This window comes from Melitaea cinxia, chromosome 25 (assembly GCF_905220565.1).
Source record: "Melitaea cinxia chromosome 25, ilMelCinx1.1, whole genome shotgun sequence".
Lineage (NCBI taxonomy): Eukaryota > Metazoa > Arthropoda > Insecta > Lepidoptera > Nymphalidae > Melitaea > Melitaea cinxia.
This window is the reverse complement of record NC_059418.1, coordinates 6,333,342-6,351,910: the sequence shown is the minus strand read 5'-3', so window position 1 is coordinate 6,351,910 and position 18,569 is coordinate 6,333,342. Positions and strand designations below refer to the sequence as shown.

General features: G+C 36.0%; 3 protein-coding genes across 3 annotated transcripts in view; 2 read left to right on the top strand and 1 right to left on the bottom strand.

The window, feature by feature from the left end:
* Positions 1–1,985: 1,985 nt before the first annotated feature.
* LOC123666287 (60S ribosomal protein L4) lies at positions 1,986–12,003 on the bottom strand. The gene is made up of 10 exons (XM_045600450.1): positions 11,908–12,003; positions 10,379–10,559; positions 8,669–8,750; positions 6,737–6,900; positions 5,394–5,518; positions 4,943–5,041; positions 4,130–4,265; positions 3,278–3,413; positions 2,494–2,653; positions 1,986–2,181 (listed from the first exon to the last, which is right to left on the bottom strand). The coding sequence occupies exons 1-10, from the start codon at positions 11,908–11,910 to the stop codon at positions 2,011–2,013; spliced, it is 1,257 nt and encodes a 418-aa protein (XP_045456406.1). The 5' UTR covers positions 11,911–12,003; the 3' UTR covers positions 1,986–2,010.
* Positions 12,004–12,539: 536 nt separating this feature from the next.
* Positions 12,540–13,418, top strand: LOC123666061. The gene has a single exon (XM_045600269.1). It carries the CDS (start codon positions 12,540–12,542, stop codon positions 13,416–13,418), a length of 879 nt encoding a protein of 292 aa, XP_045456225.1.
* A 1,165-nt stretch (positions 13,419–14,583) lies between these two features.
* LOC123666060 (la-related protein 1B-like) overlaps positions 14,584–18,569 on the top strand; it is a 112,788-nt gene continuing 108,802 nt past the window's right edge. Inside the window, exons 1-2 of the mRNA XM_045600268.1 lie at positions 14,584–14,590; positions 15,245–15,669. Coding sequence (XP_045456224.1) covers positions 14,584–14,590; positions 15,245–15,669 — 432 coding nt within the window. The remainder of the gene's footprint in view (positions 14,591–15,244; positions 15,670–18,569) is intronic.

The window sequence follows — 18,569 nt, the reverse complement described above, 5'->3', positions numbered from 1 at the left end:
AAAAAAAAAGTCGAATGGAGAACCTCCTCCTTTTTTGGAAGTCGGTTAAAAAATACAGTCGAATTGAGAACCTCCTCCTTTTTTGGAAGTCGGTTAATTACAACTAAGAATATTGAAAAATATTGTTTCACCGATTTCATGACGATGAAATTGCACTCTTTACTTATTGTAAAGTATTATCACACCACACCACACCATTTACTAGGCCGAAACAACTTCGAGAAGGAAAGCTTACGGCAGGTTGCGTCGAGTCTTCACTTCGAATATTCCTGCTTGTTGTAACATAAGGTGCCGAGACGTGGACACTGACGGAGGGACTATTCAAGTTTAATCAAAACAATTACAAAGTTTAAGGTCAACGTTCAATGCAACAGGCTATGCTCGGGGTCTTTCTCCAAGATAGGATCAGAAATGAAACTATCCGCGAGAGAACGAAAGTAACCGACATAGCCCACAAAATTAGCAAGTTGAAGTGGCAGTGGGCTGGTCATCTGTGTCACAGAGCCGATGGCCGCTGGAACAGACGTGTCCTGGAGTGGAGAACGTAGTATGGGACGTCCACCGGTCTGCTGGACCAACGATTTACGTAAAATTTCCGGTGGTACCTAGATGATAGGAATGGGGAAACCCGGGATATCTGGTGCGAACTTTGGCAGGCCTATAAGTCCAGCCGTGGACTGCGATAGGCTGAAGTATTTATTTACTGTACATAAAGTTTCAGTATAGTATTCTAAAACAAAATTTCTGGAATAGTAGGTTTAGGCAGCGTGTTGAACACACTACATTTGCACGGGTTGTAACGAGAAACCAGTTCAACACAGATCGTGCCAACAATGTATATGGTGAGAAAACGGCCGCTTACAGTCTCTCGATTAATAAATCTCTTACCATCATATTATTTAAATGTATCAAAAACAATAATATTAAACAAAAAACTGAAAAAGTTCTCTTTCGATAAAACAAAATTATTAAAATAGGTTCATTGTATAAAAATTTAACCATTTGAGGAAACTGTCATGAAATGTGAACTGTTACATTGTAGAAACCCTAGTGGTTTTCTTTTGTTACTTATAATTGTTAATTTGTACATATTACTTCTTTATTTGATACTGCTTCTGTTAAAAGTTGAGAGTATTTTTTTTTTTTAAATATTAAAGCCTTCCGTGAGCATTAAGGAACATACAAAAAAATAAATTAGCCAAATTGGTTGAGCCATTCTCGAGTTATGCGCTTAGCAACATTCATGTTTGTTAGTTACTTAAAAGTATAGCATTATCGGTACCCTGCTAAAAATTCCAAATAAAAACGATTTGTATGTGAAGTTATTGTAAACTACTGTGCGTTTGAAACAGAGATTCCAAAATTTCCATACAACTTTTATTTGGTCTATCAGGAATTCAGATAGCGGTATATAGGGTACGGATATTTAGTGCTGACCATCAACCTGATCAGAAACGCAGTGTGGTTCTCCAGCGGCTCCAGTGTGGCTCCTGGACGAGGTAATTATATTAATACCCTCTCAAACTTCCTTCTAATACTTCCTTCGATAATTTTTGGTATATTAAAAATCCTTTTTTGTTGACTTTACTGCTTAAGACACAATGGTTACTGACAATTGGTACTCATTACATTTGCAATTGTTTGATAGAGTTTACTCCATAGAAAACGATACAAGGCCAGTGGATTTAAAAATTATAGGAAGTGAAATTGTGTGAAACATCTGACGCTGACGTTCAGTGACGCTGAGGTGATGTTTAAGAGCATATTTATTTATTTATGATACAGGTATAATAGTATACCAGCGGATAGCAAGCGTCATTTTATTAATTAATTATAATGTGATATGAAACAAGAAGTATCCTCCAGGTACCTGTCTCGGAGTTGAGACACTTTTTTTGTACTGATAAAACTATTCTTATACATTATGCCACAACTACACCAAAATCTCGATAGTATTTAAAAGGTATCAAATTGAAACACCAATGTCAGTTATAAAGTTTATTTGTCAAATCACTTTTTAGGCGCTGCCTTTGCCTTGTCAGCCTTCTTCTTGGGTGGAGGGGGAGTTTTCTTAACTGGCGCCTTCTTGGGTTTCTTGGACACCGCCAATTTTATGGATTTTGCCCGCTTTTCGCGTAATTTCTCTGCTTTTACTGCCGGGTCGGTCTCTGGCAGCTTGATCTGCGAAAAAAGTAACGATTTAGTAAAAGATTCTATATCAATTATGGTGTATTGGGGGGGGGGTGTCAGAAATTGTCAACGTGATAAGTAATCATGGTTTTGTCATAACCCAATGCTCTGAAAGAGTATATCATCATTTAAGAATTCGAAAATAATAAAAGATTTGAAGTTCTTTACACACGATTGACTTGGGGAATACGCTGGTGAATGTGTGACGAGAGAGTTACGAAAAGTGCGATCGGGCGAGGCGTAGGCGTACACAATTTAATAATATAAAATTGCTTTCTTATTTAATAATATAAAATTACTTACTCCACGCTTCTCAGCCAAAGCGAGTGCCCTCAAGTTGTTCTTCCTTTGCTGATCGAGCACCGCTTTCCTCTTGAGCACAGCAGCGAACGGGTTCAAACGGAGCATTGCTCTCGAGTTGGTCAGCGGGTTCAATTTGCGAGTAGCGCGTACCACACGCTTGCTGTAATAATTAATATTACTTATAAGTATATAAATATAATTGCATATATAGGATTTGGCGTTCTGTGGGAAATAATGTCAGTTTGTGTCAACGTGATTATTAATCATGGCTTATATCATAACCCAATGCTCTGTAAGAGATTATCATCATTTTAATTTAATTTTAATTTAATATTTTAAATTATTATAGCCTATTATATGAATATATATATATTTTTTTTCATTCTTGTGTACCGATTCTTATGATCATTCGAAAGCTGGTGCTTGTCATGGTACATTTTAAATTTGAACGAGATTTGATCGGTAGTTCTTGAATTATCTTCAATTGTGTATTGTACAAAATTAGTTGATACATCAATAATTTAAGGTTTTTTGTCTTTTTGTTATTAATATATGTAAATTCAAAGACTAATCCAGTCTCAGTTGTTATTATAGATAGCGATCCTTACTCGTGGTATGGAAAACATACAAGCCTTTTTGTTGATGTGATGCTAACCACCGTCTCAAAAACCAGATTCTGCTGAGAAGACTCATCAAGACATTCAACTGTTACAAATACAATTACTAAATCTATGCCTAATGTACACAGTACATAATGTAGCTCATATAAATAAAATCAACATACTTGGGAGCGCGTAAGACTTTTCTGATCTCGTCGCTCTTAAGCAGTCTGGTGAGGTCGGTGTTGGCCATCTTGGGTTGGGGCAAGTTGAAGTTCTTCTTTTCTTTGGAAGGTGTCTTCCATGAGCCGAAGAGGGCATCTGGAAGGGATGTTTCGTTTAATATAGCTTGAAATTTGTTTGTTAAGCTTGATTTCTTTGTCAACTTAGAAATTTTATAACAAGTGATCTCAAAATAGGACAATAATTTTTTTTCTTTATAAAAAAACTATTGTATCCTGCTATTATTTGACTTATTCTTTCACATAGCTTAAAAATTGCATTTGTGATTGGTTCAGCATGTTGTCCACGGCTAGGAATAGGCACTTTCTTACTTTCTGCATGTAAGAGAATGATAGACTGTAAACAATATAACTAGTTTGATATAACGCATCTCGGTTATATCCACTAGTTATGTTAAAATGTAATACAAGTAATGTAGTGACAAATTTGCACCCGTGCCAATTACAGAACGGACCCAGAACGCCATATCGTCACTTTAATATTGCACTCGTTCGCAGTAACACGCAACGACATTCGGTCGCTGAATGTGGACATTAGTGCTAATACTTTGCTAAAATTTTCACACAAAGTTCAAGAAGTAGTTCAGGATTTTTTTTACTTTTTTTGTATATTTTTTACTCTATCCTAACCTTTTTATGACGACGCATTGGTGCAATCTAAATGCGTGCTTCTGTAAGATCAAGATACTTCCCCAGTCGGGCAGCTCCAGATTTTGAGCTGGATATTTCCTGCTGCGTCCTACCTCAATGAATGATTGTTATAGGCTGAATTAAGCCTAATGGATATAAACTCACCGAGCCTCTCGAAAGCAGATTGGGTCCAGATGATGAACCGTCCAAGATGGCCACCAGGAGCCAGCTTCAAAAGGTTCAGCTTGTTGACTGACAGCATATCAACACCGGGGATGTTGCGGAACGCTTTGGTCAGGCCCTGGAGATAATTACTCACATAAAGCGCCCATTCAAAGCACAAAAGACAGATCTCATACAAATTTTAATTGTATATTCACTTAATCAAAGATTTTTAAATATATACACTAATATTATAAAGAGATATTTCCTATTTAAATGAAGAGACTAGTAAACCAATTTTAAATCTTAGCAGTAGAACGCGATTTTACCATGAGTGACATGGGCTATATTTTAATAAGAGTAAATGGAAAGGAAAATCCTATTTTACCTATTTTTTTTTAACCTGAATAGGGCCTTAGCTGTGCCCGGCAGTAACACCCGCATTCATTTGAGTCAAATTGGTACCAAAACTAAAATACAATCGAGTTGAGAACCTCCTCCTTTTTTGGAAGTCGGTTAAATATTATACAGCCGTACAGCCCATGGCATATCCAACACAAAAATAATGTTTCAGTTGGAACCAGTAGTTCCTGATAATAATGCATTTAAACAAAAAAAAATTCACCTTTATAATACTAGTATGGATGTATAAACTTTTTATACAATAACTAGCTATACCCACTCAGAAACCTTTGTCGGCTCATGCACAACACTGCTGAAGATCATGACATGATCAAATGCATATTTTACAATTCTATAAAGGACATACAGACAAACATTCATTTTTATTTATATACATAGATAGATGAAACACACCTGATCCTTGTTGTAGATGATAAGGGGGCCCTTGCGTTGAAGGCGACGTCTGTTACGCATTTTACCGACTCCGGCGCGCAAACGTTGGGACTTGTACACCTAAGGGCAGAATATTAACAAAATTATAAATTACTATTCCATATACCCAGTAAAAAAAATATGAGTAAAAAACACACGCATAAACAAAATACAATTAAACTGAGATGGTTCTCATTCTTTGGATATCAGCTAAAATACAAATGTTTCTTGTTCAAGTTTAGTGTAAATGTATTCCATATGTCGACACACCACTGATATGAAAGTCGGTGATGTTTCCTAGAGGAATATGTTGATATACCCCTAAATTGTACCTGGAAGATGCAGACACATTCGACCAGGAAGAGTTCGGGGAACTAAAAGCTAACATTTTTAATGACAAATTTTACTTTTCATTGAAAATTTGTTCTCTCACCTTAAGGACGTCAGACCAGGCCTTGATACGTCTCAGGAAAATGACGGCTTGCTTTGTCTTGGTGATCTCCTGGACCTTGTCGGAGACGACCAGGGGCATTTCTGGGATCTTCTCGATGATGTGTCCTGTCAAATTAAGAATATCAGATTAATAATGGTTTAAAAAAAATAGATACTTTTACAATATACTTCAACTAAAAGATATATATAGGCATATAATCACACATCTCTTCCAATCAACTAATGGTAAGAATTTCGTATAGGGGAGGAAACAGTGCAAGAAATTACAAAATAAAATAACTAAGTAACAACTTTTTTTTAATTGAATAACACTTCTTCACGCACGCTTGGCTTGGATAGTAAGCTGGTGAATGCGTGACGAGAGCGTTACGAAAAGTGTGATCGGGCGAGGCATACGGAAGTTGAGAGGGAGATACAAGTTAGTGAAGATAGAAAGACAGAGTTACATTTTGTATATTACTGTAGGAGCTAATCAAGTTTTACTTTAGTAGTGTGGTCTAAAGCACATTCGTTTTTTTATTAATGTTACAAGGTTAAATTGTATTCCACGTGTCGACACACCACTGATATGAAAATCGGTGATGTTTCCTAAAGGAATATGTTGATATACCCCTACAATGTACCTGGAAGACGGAGATGCAATCGACCAGGAAGGCTTCGGGGATTTTTTGCAATTAAAAACTAGTACAGTACGAAGCCGACGCCGCGTTGGCGCAACGGACACAGCCATGGATTGTGCCTGTTGCGCTTTCGGTTGCGGGTTCGATCCCGCACATGACAAACTTTTGCATTGGCCATACAGGTGTTTGCCGTGGTCTGGGTATTTGTGCAGTTCTTGTGGGTCTCCCCACCGTGTCTCGGAGAGCACTTTAAGCCGTCGGTCCCAGTTGCTATAATGTACACTACTACCCCTACTATGTTACCAATAGTAGGGAATATATCCGCCAACTCGCATTGGAGCAGCATGGTGGATTAAGCTCTGATCCTTCTCCTACATGGGGAAAGAGGCCTATGCCCAGTAGTGGGATATTACAGGCTGAAGCGACAGTACGAAGTGTGAACAGCACCTGGATGCCAAAAATTTGATCTTCACTAACAAGAAGTTATGTTCTAACTCCCTACCTTCCCTTGGTGATGTTCTACACCACCCTCTAAACCAACTTTACAGACAACCAACTTTTTTTCAGTTTAGAATTTGTCCGTAAAATGAAAAATAAATACACGTGACATTTCGATATGGGCTTATTCAGGCAAGTGTGGTATTGTCGTGATGTTTTCCAGAATGTCAACCTCCGTCAGTCGAGTGGGGACTCAAGCACTCACCGCGGGCCTGCACGAGCCCCGGCACGCCGGCCGCGGCCACGGCGGCGGCGACGGCGGCGCGGCGCTGGCGCAGGTTGACGCGCCGGTGCCAGCGGCGCCACGGCTTCGTGGGCGCGAACATGCGGCCGCCGCGGCACATGTTGCCGAAGGCTCCCTGGCCCGACCTGCACACCGGCACTCGCTACTCAAACTGTTCTTGTTTTTTTTTTATGTCACTAGGTCGGCAAACAAGCGTACGGCTCACCTGATGGTAAGCGATTACCGTAGCGCCATAGACGCCTGCAACACCAGAAGCATCGCAAGCGCGTTGCCCCCCAGGAGCTCTGGTCACCCTTACTCACCAACAGGAACACAATACTGCTTGAAAACAGTATTATTTTGCCGTGATCTTCTGTAAGGTCGAGGCCCCAGTCGGGCTGCTCCATATTTTGAGCAGGAAATTCCTGCTGTGCCCTACCTCAGTTCTTAATGAGCGTTAGAAGAATTTGCATCAATATATTAACTAGCTGACCCCGCGAACGTTGTTTTGCCATATATGTTACTAACCCCCTTAATCCCACCCTCATCCTTATAACTTAAGGGGATGAAAAATAGATGTTGCTCGATTCTCAGGCCTGCCCACATACTTTCATGAGAATATGTCAAGCCATTTCGGAGGAGTTTAACTACTAACAACCACGAGATGAGAATTTTATATATTAGATATGATGATGAAAGATTATGAAATTTCGCACACTTATAGTTTATATAGAGGAGTGCAAAATACTAATATTTTTTTTAAAATTATGCATATTCTCTTTTGTTTACTATTACAGTATATAGTCTTATACTGTTACAAGTTTAGTCTTTGACCACAGAACCTTAATAATGTCCAAACTTAAAATTTAAATTAATTATGGTCCAATTTCGACGACTGGGCGACCACTAGTAATAATAATTCTGAAGAGTGAGACCTGTCCATTAGTGTGAAAACCAGTAGCGGATGTGTAACCTAACACATGATTAAATCATCATCATCATTACAGTCTATCGCAGTCCACTGCTGGACATCATCATTACAACCTATACAGTCCACTGCTGGACATAGGCCTCCAAAAGTTCACGCCAAAAATAACGTGAACTCATGTGTTTTGCCCATAGTTACCACGCTGGGCAGGCGGGTTGGTGACCGCAGGGCTGGCTTTGTCGCACCGAAGACGCTGCTGCCCGTCTTCGGCCTGTGTATTTCAAAGCCAGCGATAGTTATCCCGCCACCGGTCGGCTTTTTAAGTTCCAAGGTGATAGTGGAACCGTGTTATCCCTCAGTCGCCTCTTACGACACCCACGGGAAGAGAGGGGTTGGCCATATTCTTTAGTACCGTAGCCACACAGTACTGCTGGACATAGGCCTCCACAAGTTCGCGCCAAAAATAGTGTGTTGCCCATAGTCACCACGCTGGGCAGGCGGGTTGGTGACCGATGAGAATTAAATCCTAGTGAGAGCCATTAAAAAAGCTACTAATAAGCTTGTCCTCCAAATCATCAAGACATATAAAACATTGTATCAGATATGTCTGATAAAGGGGAAATACTGTACCCTGCCGTAGTGACTCTCATATCACATTTACGTGATACAAGTAAGGTCACAGGGTTTTATCATTGGGTTTGGAATTGGCTTCTACTAGCGTGGACTACACATTTTTTATTATTAATTTGTCTCCTAATGGTTACGCGAAATTCACTCCATTTCTTGATGCCATTTTCTTTTAAGTGAAAGCAACTTCCCATGTTTTTTTTTGTACTATACTGTGTGAATTAGTATCAGAAGTAGTATCAGAGATCAGAGAATCTTTTCCACATGATGTAAGCCATTCTCACTTTCTTAGCATAAAACTAAATTATTGTAAGGGAATTTTTTTATATATTTTATAACATTATATATTAAATATTTACCTATGGGTTCCACCACCACGTACACGTGGGATACGAGCGACGGCGCGTCCAGTACCCCATGACTCGGCACTGGTTTGGTGACCTGGAAACAGTATTGGTATTTAGTCAAGGTTTGAGGTGTGTCTTTTTAATTATACTTCTATAAATTAAGCGTCACGTTATTTGTCCACAATGGACTCCTTAACTACTAAACCGATTTTAATCTTTGGACACCGTGTACAGTTTGAATCAACTTGAAAGAAAGGTTATATTTTATTTTGATATATGTAATTATTACATTAAAAAAAAAATAATGCAGTACGAAGTTCGCCGGGTCAGCTAGTACCATTTAAACAATATTGTATATCATTACATAGTATAAAACAAAGTCACTTCTCGCTGTCTGTAGGCTTAGATCTTCTTCGGATTCAACTCTCTTGAGTCATTATTTTTGTTCTTACGATTTCCACTCCCACAATGCCTTACACAAAGCAGTTTCCTGTCCTAACTTAATAGTTCTTATAATTTAAAGTAAGCTTCACTCAGATATCGGCAAATCCTTCAGGGAGCCAAAGTAAAAGAAGAAGTCGGTTTTTTTTTTCTCGTTTGCTAGTAGACACAATTATTAGCTCGTCTGGATTAGGAGAAAAATGTTACGAATCGTTGTTTAGTATTCATTTTTACTCAATATAGTGCAAAAATATTACCTATATTTTGTACCTTTGATTTTAATACAATCATGAAAATAATTTTTATGAACGTTACTGTAATTAGCCAAAGAAGTACTTAAAAGTAAAAAATCGACATGTCATATAAGCTCGAGAACCGAATGTAAGTCAATCAATGATACAGAAAATAAGAGCGAAATGTAAGATTTCTTAACGTAACGTACGTAACGTAACGTAACCTCATGCACAAAACTTTGCTAAAGATAATGACATGATCAAATGCATAGTTTACGATTCTATAAAGGACTTACAGACAAACATTCATTTATATACCTAGATTTCTGTACTTTCATAATGTAATACAAGTAATGTAGTGACAAATTTGCACCCGTGCCAATTACAGAACGGACCCAGAACGCCATATCGTCACTTTAATATTGCACTCGTTCGCAGTAACACGCAACGACACTCGGTCGCTGAATGTGGACATTAGTGCATAGATTTTTATTAAACATACATATAAAAAGCTTATCCGCAACTTGACTGAATTTTAATAATTACATACCCCTAAACTACCTAAAGTACTGTAAATCGGCCACAAGGTTCATATTCTTAGTTACTGATAAGTTACTCCATCAGATAAGTCACTGATATGATCAGGAGTAGTTTATCTACTTAATATTTTGGAATGAGTCTTAATCAGTATACTAAATGTTTCTTTTGAAGCTGCTTATATTTCTCATAATTTAATGGCAGCTATTAGAACAGGCAGGAACAAATAGGTCCTATTTATCCTCAATGAACTAATTTCAGATTCAAAGGTTGAAAAAAGAAATATCTGACAGATAGTGGTATTTGATAATGACTTTGATAAAAATTATTTTTTCTTTTGAATTAAAATACCTTAGCTATTAGTAAAATTGAGGTTATATTAGTCATAAACCAGCATAACATAATGTAACATGTAGATAGATAATTACAAGTTGTAACCTTTAAATATTTTTTTATACAACAGGTCCTAAGTCACACAACAAAAAAGTTTATTTTCAAATGCTATACATACCAGCCTCCTTGCTCACGCAGTAAGGCTGTCTTGCATTCTTGGACATGGATACGTGAACATCGTTGACCAGGTCCGGCCTGATAGGCGCCTTGAACACGAAAGGCAGGGGAATGGTGGCATCGGCCACCTTCTCACTCTTCTCGGAGTATACCGACACGAGTGGTCGGGCTACTGACAGACTCTGTCAATTGATAAATATATGATATGCATGAGTGACACATCAAAGCGGTATCTTTATTTATATTACATATTAAGGGCTATTTCACCAGTTGATAAGTTTATCCTGCAAATAAGTTACATATACAATTTAATAGCAGGAAGTAGAATTTGTCATTAGGACTACATATCACAACTATTAGATTCCCATTATTGGATAGAAATGTGTGTGTGATACTTGTCAAGTCAGGCTGCTCTGCTTAACAGGATATTACCAAACCTCAACAGAATATATAAAATCATACTATAATTATAGTTATTAAAATTTTATATGAAAATGTTGGGAAACCGAGGAAAGGCATTTTCATCTGTTTAAGATGTAATTGTATTCCATATGTCGACACACCACTGATATGAAAGTCGGTGATGTTTCCTAAAGGAATATGTTGATATACCCCTAAATTGTACCTGGAAGATGCAGACACATTCGACCAGGAAGAGTTCGGGGATCTATTAGCAACTATTGTTATCTAGTCTAAGTTATATAAAAGTTACAATGTGATAAAAAACAATAATTTCTTTCTCATTGTAACAGGCAACAATTGAGCCTACAGGAATTCTAATTGAAAACTTAAATATTTTTGTCTGTTTTATAATTTACTATTGAGCTGCCAAGAGTGTAATATGCTTAAAATGTACTAGTTTTTTTAAATAACTAGGTATATGATAACCAAGTTAATTTGCATCCAAATAGGGATAGAAGTATTTTGTAAGCGGAAGTAGGTGTTTGATATGTACTGGTGACAAATAATTCTAAGGAAATAAAAAAAAAACATTATCAGCGAAGCGAATATAAAAAGATTACCATAATATGAGGTTAAGTGAAAATCTTTATGGTACTTCGTCATTACTTCCGAAAAGTAACCAAAAAGATCTTGCACATAACCTAAAATTTATAATTATTTCACAATGAAATTAATAGACTAAAACTCAAATTAAACTAAATTTTCTACACTAATAAAAAGTTTAAACGATTTTTTTTTTTTTTAATTTCACATTTAAAGGGAATATACATAAAATACAATGATACTAAACTTTGTCTTAGCGTGTTAAGACACAACATGAAAACCAATATTGTACATGGAAAATCATAACTTTACGAAATATTTTTTAAACTAGTACATTTCGCTTGTCTCCTAAATCCAGAAAACTTACATAAAGACATTAGATCGCAGTTATTTGGGACATAACTTTCCTAAACACGTGGATGTGATATTAACATGGCGATATTCTTATTTACACTTTTCACTTTGTAACTTTCACTACATAAACATTATTTAAAGTTATATTTGCACTTTTAAAAATTAACTTACCATTTCGCTATATCAGCGAAGTTATTCCTCCAAATAAACACTAATTGCGGCGTTACAGACCATCCGCCATGCCACGGAGGAATTAAAAGACCGGAAAGGAACACTTTTTTGACACTATTGAGCGAAAATGGCCACATGAATAATAATCGTATTAATAGTTGCCATTTTATGAAAGATTAGAGATGAAAATATGCAACTTTTAAGAAGTCTGAGATATTCTAACTAAACATTTAGGGTGATACTATCTTTAATCTTAAACTTTTTTCAATCTGTTAAAAAATCTGAACAATAAAAAATAACATTTAATTAAAAAAATATATTTTAGATTACATAAATATACACAGGCAAAGATACATTTTAAACAGCCATTTCCGGTGCAAAGTACAATTGAGATGTTCTTTTTCTTCGTTAATTATCTAACGATATAGAGTTACGTTATTCTTTAAAAATTTCAATAAGCCCATTATAAGATATAAAAATATTTTATTTCATCGTACTTTAGTATTTATTTCTTATGTAATGTTAGACAATATCAAAATCTATATGATTATGACACACTGTCACAACTGTAAAATATTTAAAATTTCTATAAACATATTGTAGTCCAAAGCTTTGTTATTATTCCCAGTATTATGAATAACGTAAGAAGCGAGAATTGCCCTCAATGTAGTACTAATGCGAATACTCAAGATGTACCAACCAACAAAGAAACTGATACTGCGTCAGTGATTTCCAGAGAAATAATTTCGCAAAGATTAGATATTACTAATCCAGACGTGACATGCAACAATAATGATTTAAAATTGAATTCCACAAAATCTTCTTTACCTTTATTAATTTTTAGAAGACCAACCCAACACCCGCTACAAATATCCTCGAGCTTACCATCTCCCGCTTTTGTAAATATTCCGGAAACAACCCAGCCTTTGACGTTATTCCTACAAGCTTTAGCAAAATTAAGCGAAAGCGCTACAAGTTTGGCACTACAAAATCTTTTACCAGAATATAACTTAGCTATTAAAAATGACAATAAAAGAATGAACATGAACGTTATAGAATTATCTCCACCAGATTCGTTAACTAGTGCGCCACCATCTTACTCTTTTGTGTTACGGCAAATGGCTGCTCGACGAAGACGTAGACTAATGGGGACTTTTATACCATCTCCATCATTTGTTCAACATACACCACCTCCGAACTATGCAGCTGCATTTGATATTTACGTAGATGGCCCTGTACCAGCGTTACCAGCTAGAAATTATAATTTTGGTTTTACACCCATACCCATTGTGTGCCCAGAGTGTGGTTACGCAGGTATTTCAATGGTAGCTAGTAAAATTACTTTGTGTACGCACTTAAGTGCAATAGTACTTTGTCTGTTATGTTGTTGGATATGTGCTCCTCTGCCATATGTACTAAGATCATGTAAAGATGTATATCATTATTGCAGAAATTGTAGAAGTTATCTTGGAATGTATTGCCCAACAAACCCTGAATCTTCATGTACCTGAAAATGTTAATTTTTAAGTATTTTAATATTTATATTAGAGATGCCACGAATATTCGGCAATTATTCGGTATTCGGCTATTCGGCCTCTTTTTTTCGCTATTCGGTATTCGGCCGAATATAGTTAACCATTTGGCCGAATACCGAATAGCAATTTTTTTTATTCCTACTAACTGTTTTTCCTCGACTTCGCGTAAATTATAGCCAATGTCCTTTCTAAGGCTCTAGAGTAACTGTGTACCAAATTTCATTTAAATCGGTTCATTAGTTTGGGCGCGAAATCGTGATAAACAGATTTACTTCCTTATTTATGATAAAATACAGTAAGGATTACTAAATAAATTATGAAAAAACTCAAAATATTACTCACAAAGATATTTATTTAACCAAAAAAGAACTAACAAATTAATATTTAAAATCTACCAGTGGTAAGAAACAAACACAACAAACAGACTGCCAGTTTATTGTCATCACTATAAATGTCATAATAGTTCCAAATAGGCGATTTCTTATTAAATTGATTCATTTTGCTTATCTCGAACAAACGGTGATATTTCTTATGGTAATAATCAATCACATTAAATGTTATATTTTATTATACAGTAAGTACGACGCATCAACGACCAACAAATAAATCAGGTTGTAACACGACCGCGAAGTACGTATTACTTCAGCGATGTAAGTTTAAATTCGCACGGTGACGAGTTGTGTCTTGTCGCCCGCGAAAAGTACTAAGTGTGGCCGAATATTCGGCTGCCGAATGTTCGGCGCTTCGGCCAAGAGCCTCGCTGAACATTCGGTATTCGGTATTCGGCCAAATTACTATTCGTGGCATCTCTAATTTATATACATCATTTAATGTGTTCATTGATATTTTTATTATTATTAATATATAATTTGATTTGGATGTGTGTTATTATTAAATTTTTTATTTACAAATTTCTTAATTTAAGTTTCAAATGAATGTGTCGTACGCAACGTGTTTGTAGCCATAGACAAAAAATAAAAAATATATTCGCACTATTTATAAAAGTTTTTAGTTTTATATGCTCAAAACAAAATACTATAACATAAAAAATGTAAGATATAAGATTTTAAATCATTTTACAGAAAATAATATACGTAATAGGTTACATTAGCACGATTCAGAAGCTCGTGAAGAAATAGAAATGCAATGTGATTTTATTTGCAGCTGCGTTCATAATTATTTCTATGACGATACTGATCAATTATTTGTTTTTAAAAGTATTAATTTTTTTCTTAATATAAATGAGAGACAAATTGACTAAATATTCCTATATTGTATTGAAAATGTATATTTCCCTCTTGAATATTTCTAAAAATGTGTTAAAGTTAAGCTTTATCTTGAGCGCACCCACTGTCATAGATATTTCAACGCCATCTGGTGACTATTGTCTTGTCTGTAAAATTAGAAGTCATAGCCTTCCGCGAGTTCCGTGTGTGTTGCGGAAAATACCCTTTTTGGGCGTCCGACCACATGTGTTAATTGTGAACAAAATATGGATCTTTAGTTAATTTCTTGTTTCTAAAGCCATTTTCAGTGTTTTCGATACACGTAATCGATAGATAAAGTGTGCCCGGAGCGTTGTGTGTCGCAAAAAAGTTGGAACAAGTCGACGGAAGTGAATTTTTCGATGTAAATACGGTCGATCCAGGGTCAGTCTGGTGTGCGTTTTGAACTGTGCGCATATATCTGCTTGATAATTCGTAACCGCGCTCGATACGTTAACACAGCCGCGTTCGACCTTCGCACGATCGGGAAACTTCTGAATTTTGTGGGTTCGACCCGCAACATGCCGTCGTGCTAAGGGGCATGGCGGCGCGCTCGTGATCCTAGGTCGGCGCGGAGCGCGCGCCTGGTCTTATATAACGAAGATAGCAGCGGCATGGCCGCACGCGTGTCGGTCGAGGGCGCAGGGCCCTCGTACGCATCAGTGCTGAACTTCAGGGGTAGTGACTGCAATAAAGAAAACATAGAGGCAACCGAGGAAGTGGCGGACGCTCCGCCGCGCCAAAATGATGAAGAAGAAGAGGGTTTCGTGCCGGTCATCTCGCACACGAGGCGACCGGCCAAAACCCGCAAGGAGCGTGAGCGTAGGGCTCCGCCTCGCCCGCACAAAGCTCCTCAGCCCCACGCCGATCCTCAACCTACCCAGGATCAACAGCAGCAGACTGCTGAAGCACAGCCGAAGAAATTCGTCGAAGCCCCCATCCCTAAGGTCAATCCTTGGCAGGTAAACAACCACTTTCAATATTATTTACATCTTCAATTTATATAAACAAGCGTGTGATCTAAATTATGTGGTATTTACATCAAATCCATGTATTATGAATGTGTTATGTACTTATTGCATAAGCGTTAGTAACACACAACATAACCTAAAAAACATATCATCCTTAATAAAATAGATACGATGCACTATTTGTAGTCTTAATCACTACAAACAACAACATTATGATATTAAGAACAATGTTTACTCGTTATTTAAGTGTTCAATGACTTACATTGGTCTGCCGAGTCATCAAACTGTCGAGTGGTACTTTATTTGATCTTTGACAAATTTCCAATACTGTCAATGATTTTGTGTTACCTTTTCAGATATACTGTTAGTTATATATATATACTTTGGCAAAAACTACATATTTTTTAACATAATTTGCATAATGCTCGTGAATTTGCATATTGATAGTTTTTAAACTTTTACCATCACTAACACTATTCTTACGTAGAATTTTATATATACCACGCTCCGAAAACAAGTAATTTAGATTTCTCAATATTTCAACAATTACAAGCGCTAAAATCACCACTTGATTATTAGTAACTCAAAATTAGCAAGCATGGTATTTATTCCCATTGAACAAAATTACCACACTCAAATTTTGTAAATACGAAATTACCACTATAGGCATAGTATTTAGTCCGTTTTACGCATAAAGTACAACGTCCATATAAAATTATATGTGTATATGTTATGCATAGCCTTTGTTGGTATTCGTTTGTAGTAATATGCATAGCATGGTCATTTTTTAATTTAAAAAAAAAAATTAAGATTTTTTCTATCCGAATATAATTCTTTAACAAAAACTATCTTCATTGTAACAAATGTTAATTACAAGTTTAAGTTTTAGAATGTAAATCATCAATTATTATTATTATTATATTTTTGAAATTTAAATTTAACTGTTTATCCCTCAAAAATGACTGTATCCGCCTTTGTTTTTTAAAAATGCAATATTTTCTCTATATCCATGTGTTTTGTATGTGTATTAAAAATTTAATTTAATTAATAATTTTTTGCTTATAATCTGTGTTTCTGACAAAATAGCTGGACATGCTTCCTTAGGAACTCGTTTTTTTTTTTATTACATATTTATTCACATTTTTTTTTGTACCACTGTCAATTATGTAACTAACTATAATTGTCTAGTGCTAAACTTCTGTTCAAGGTTTGCACTATTGTCGCTGTTCAGATTTCTTCAAATATAGCCTATATCACTCAGTGATAGTACTTTTACTGGTTTTTAAAATCAGTATGTCAGATTTTTAGTTTATTCATAATGAACAAAACAAAAAATCAAATCTCTCTCAAATCTATGCGTAGATTCATATTATGGCTGTATACCAAATGAGTGTAACCGCCCAGTAACACCTACCTTGAAATAGAAAAAAAAATAAAAATAAAAATTGCATGTATTTAGAATAAAAAAGGACATGGGTTTATAAGCCCGTGAATGAAAAAAAAAAAAAAAAAAAACGCCCAGTAAAAAAGTTAAGAGGTAGAACAAAAAAAAATTACTGTCAAATTGAGAAGATCCTTTTTTGAAGTCAAAACGAGTAGTAATTATCAATGACAAGTTATGCACATATCACAAAGTCAATAAAATTCAAACCGCAAATTAAATATAATTTACATAATACTTTATCATGGTCCTATATCTATTTGACATGAATGTGGTAATTTTTACAACTTGGTCGATGTTCAGATACTTGTATAGATAGAAATAAATATATATCTACACAATACACACACGGTTGTTTGTTCCTAAAGTAAGCAACTTAATGCTTGTGTTATAGGTAACAGCCGACTGGTATAGCAACTTTTTTTTTTTTCGATAAATATACTTATAAATAATACATACGTAAATAAATGTATATATTACACCCAGACTGGGGGCGGGAATCGAACCCAAAATTCCCGGAGCAGAAGGAAGGGTCACTAAACGGGCTGGTCAAATTATAGATAAAAAACTAGATAAAGATGCATATAGTAATATAATATTGAGAAATATACAAGGTGTTCGATTGCTAACTAAGTTTGTTCAAATGGGGGATCTATAAGTGTAATAGATCACATACTGGATGAAAAATCGTTCCTATATAGTTAGGGAGTCGAACAACCTGTACACTATAGAGATAACTAGATTAATAGTGAATACTTATTTCTTTTGACAGCACTTTGTAATTTTAAAATGCTTATTGTAAAATTTGTTTAGTATTACACTTCAGCCAGTAATATCCCACTGCTGGGCATAGGCCTCTTTCCCCATGTAGGAGAAGGATCAGAGCTTAATCTACCACGCTGCTCCAATGTGGGTTAGTGGATATATTCCCTACTATGAGTAGCAATCACTATCAGGTGTTTATGATAACAACCGGAACCGTCGGTTTAACATGCTCTCCAAGGCACGGTGGGGAGACTCACAAAGACCGCACAAATACTCATACCGCGCATGACGCCAAACATTTGTATGGCCAATACAAATGTTTGTCAAGTGCGGGGATCGAACCCACAACCCCCAGCGCAACAGACACAAACCAGTGCTGTGACCGTTGCGCCAACGCGTCGTCGTTGTGTAGTAATACAGAAGTTGATTTTGAGTGTTACGTGATACTATCAATTTTAATGATAATTCGTAACTTGGTGATAATTTTAATGACTTTTTAATCGAAAGCTGGCGCTTGTGTGATTGTTGTTTTGAGTTAATCTATACTAAAGCATGTTTAACACCTCATTTTATTACTTATCTATGACAATTTAGGTCGGTATTTTTTTGTTTCCGTGTAAAAACAATTATTAATTACGTAATAACACTCATAATTATACTGTGTTTCGTATGTATAACGCAGGTG

What these genes read in the sequence shown, in the direction of transcription:
- LOC123666287 (XM_045600450.1), bottom strand. An exon ending in CTGCGTGAGCAAGGAGGCTG is followed by an intron (nt 8,751 to 10,378) that starts GTATGTATAGCA and finishes TACTGTTTCCAG; the next exon opens with GTCACCAAACCAGTGCCGAG. An exon ending in CGTGGTGGTGGAACCCATAG is followed by an intron (nt 6,901 to 8,668) that starts GTAAATATTTAA and finishes GCCGGTGTGCAG; the next exon opens with GTCGGGCCAGGGAGCCTTCG.
- LOC123666061 (XM_045600269.1), top strand. Translation starts at nt 12,540, where the DNA reads ATGAATAACGTAAGAAGCGAGAATTGCCCTCAATGTAGTACTAATGCG.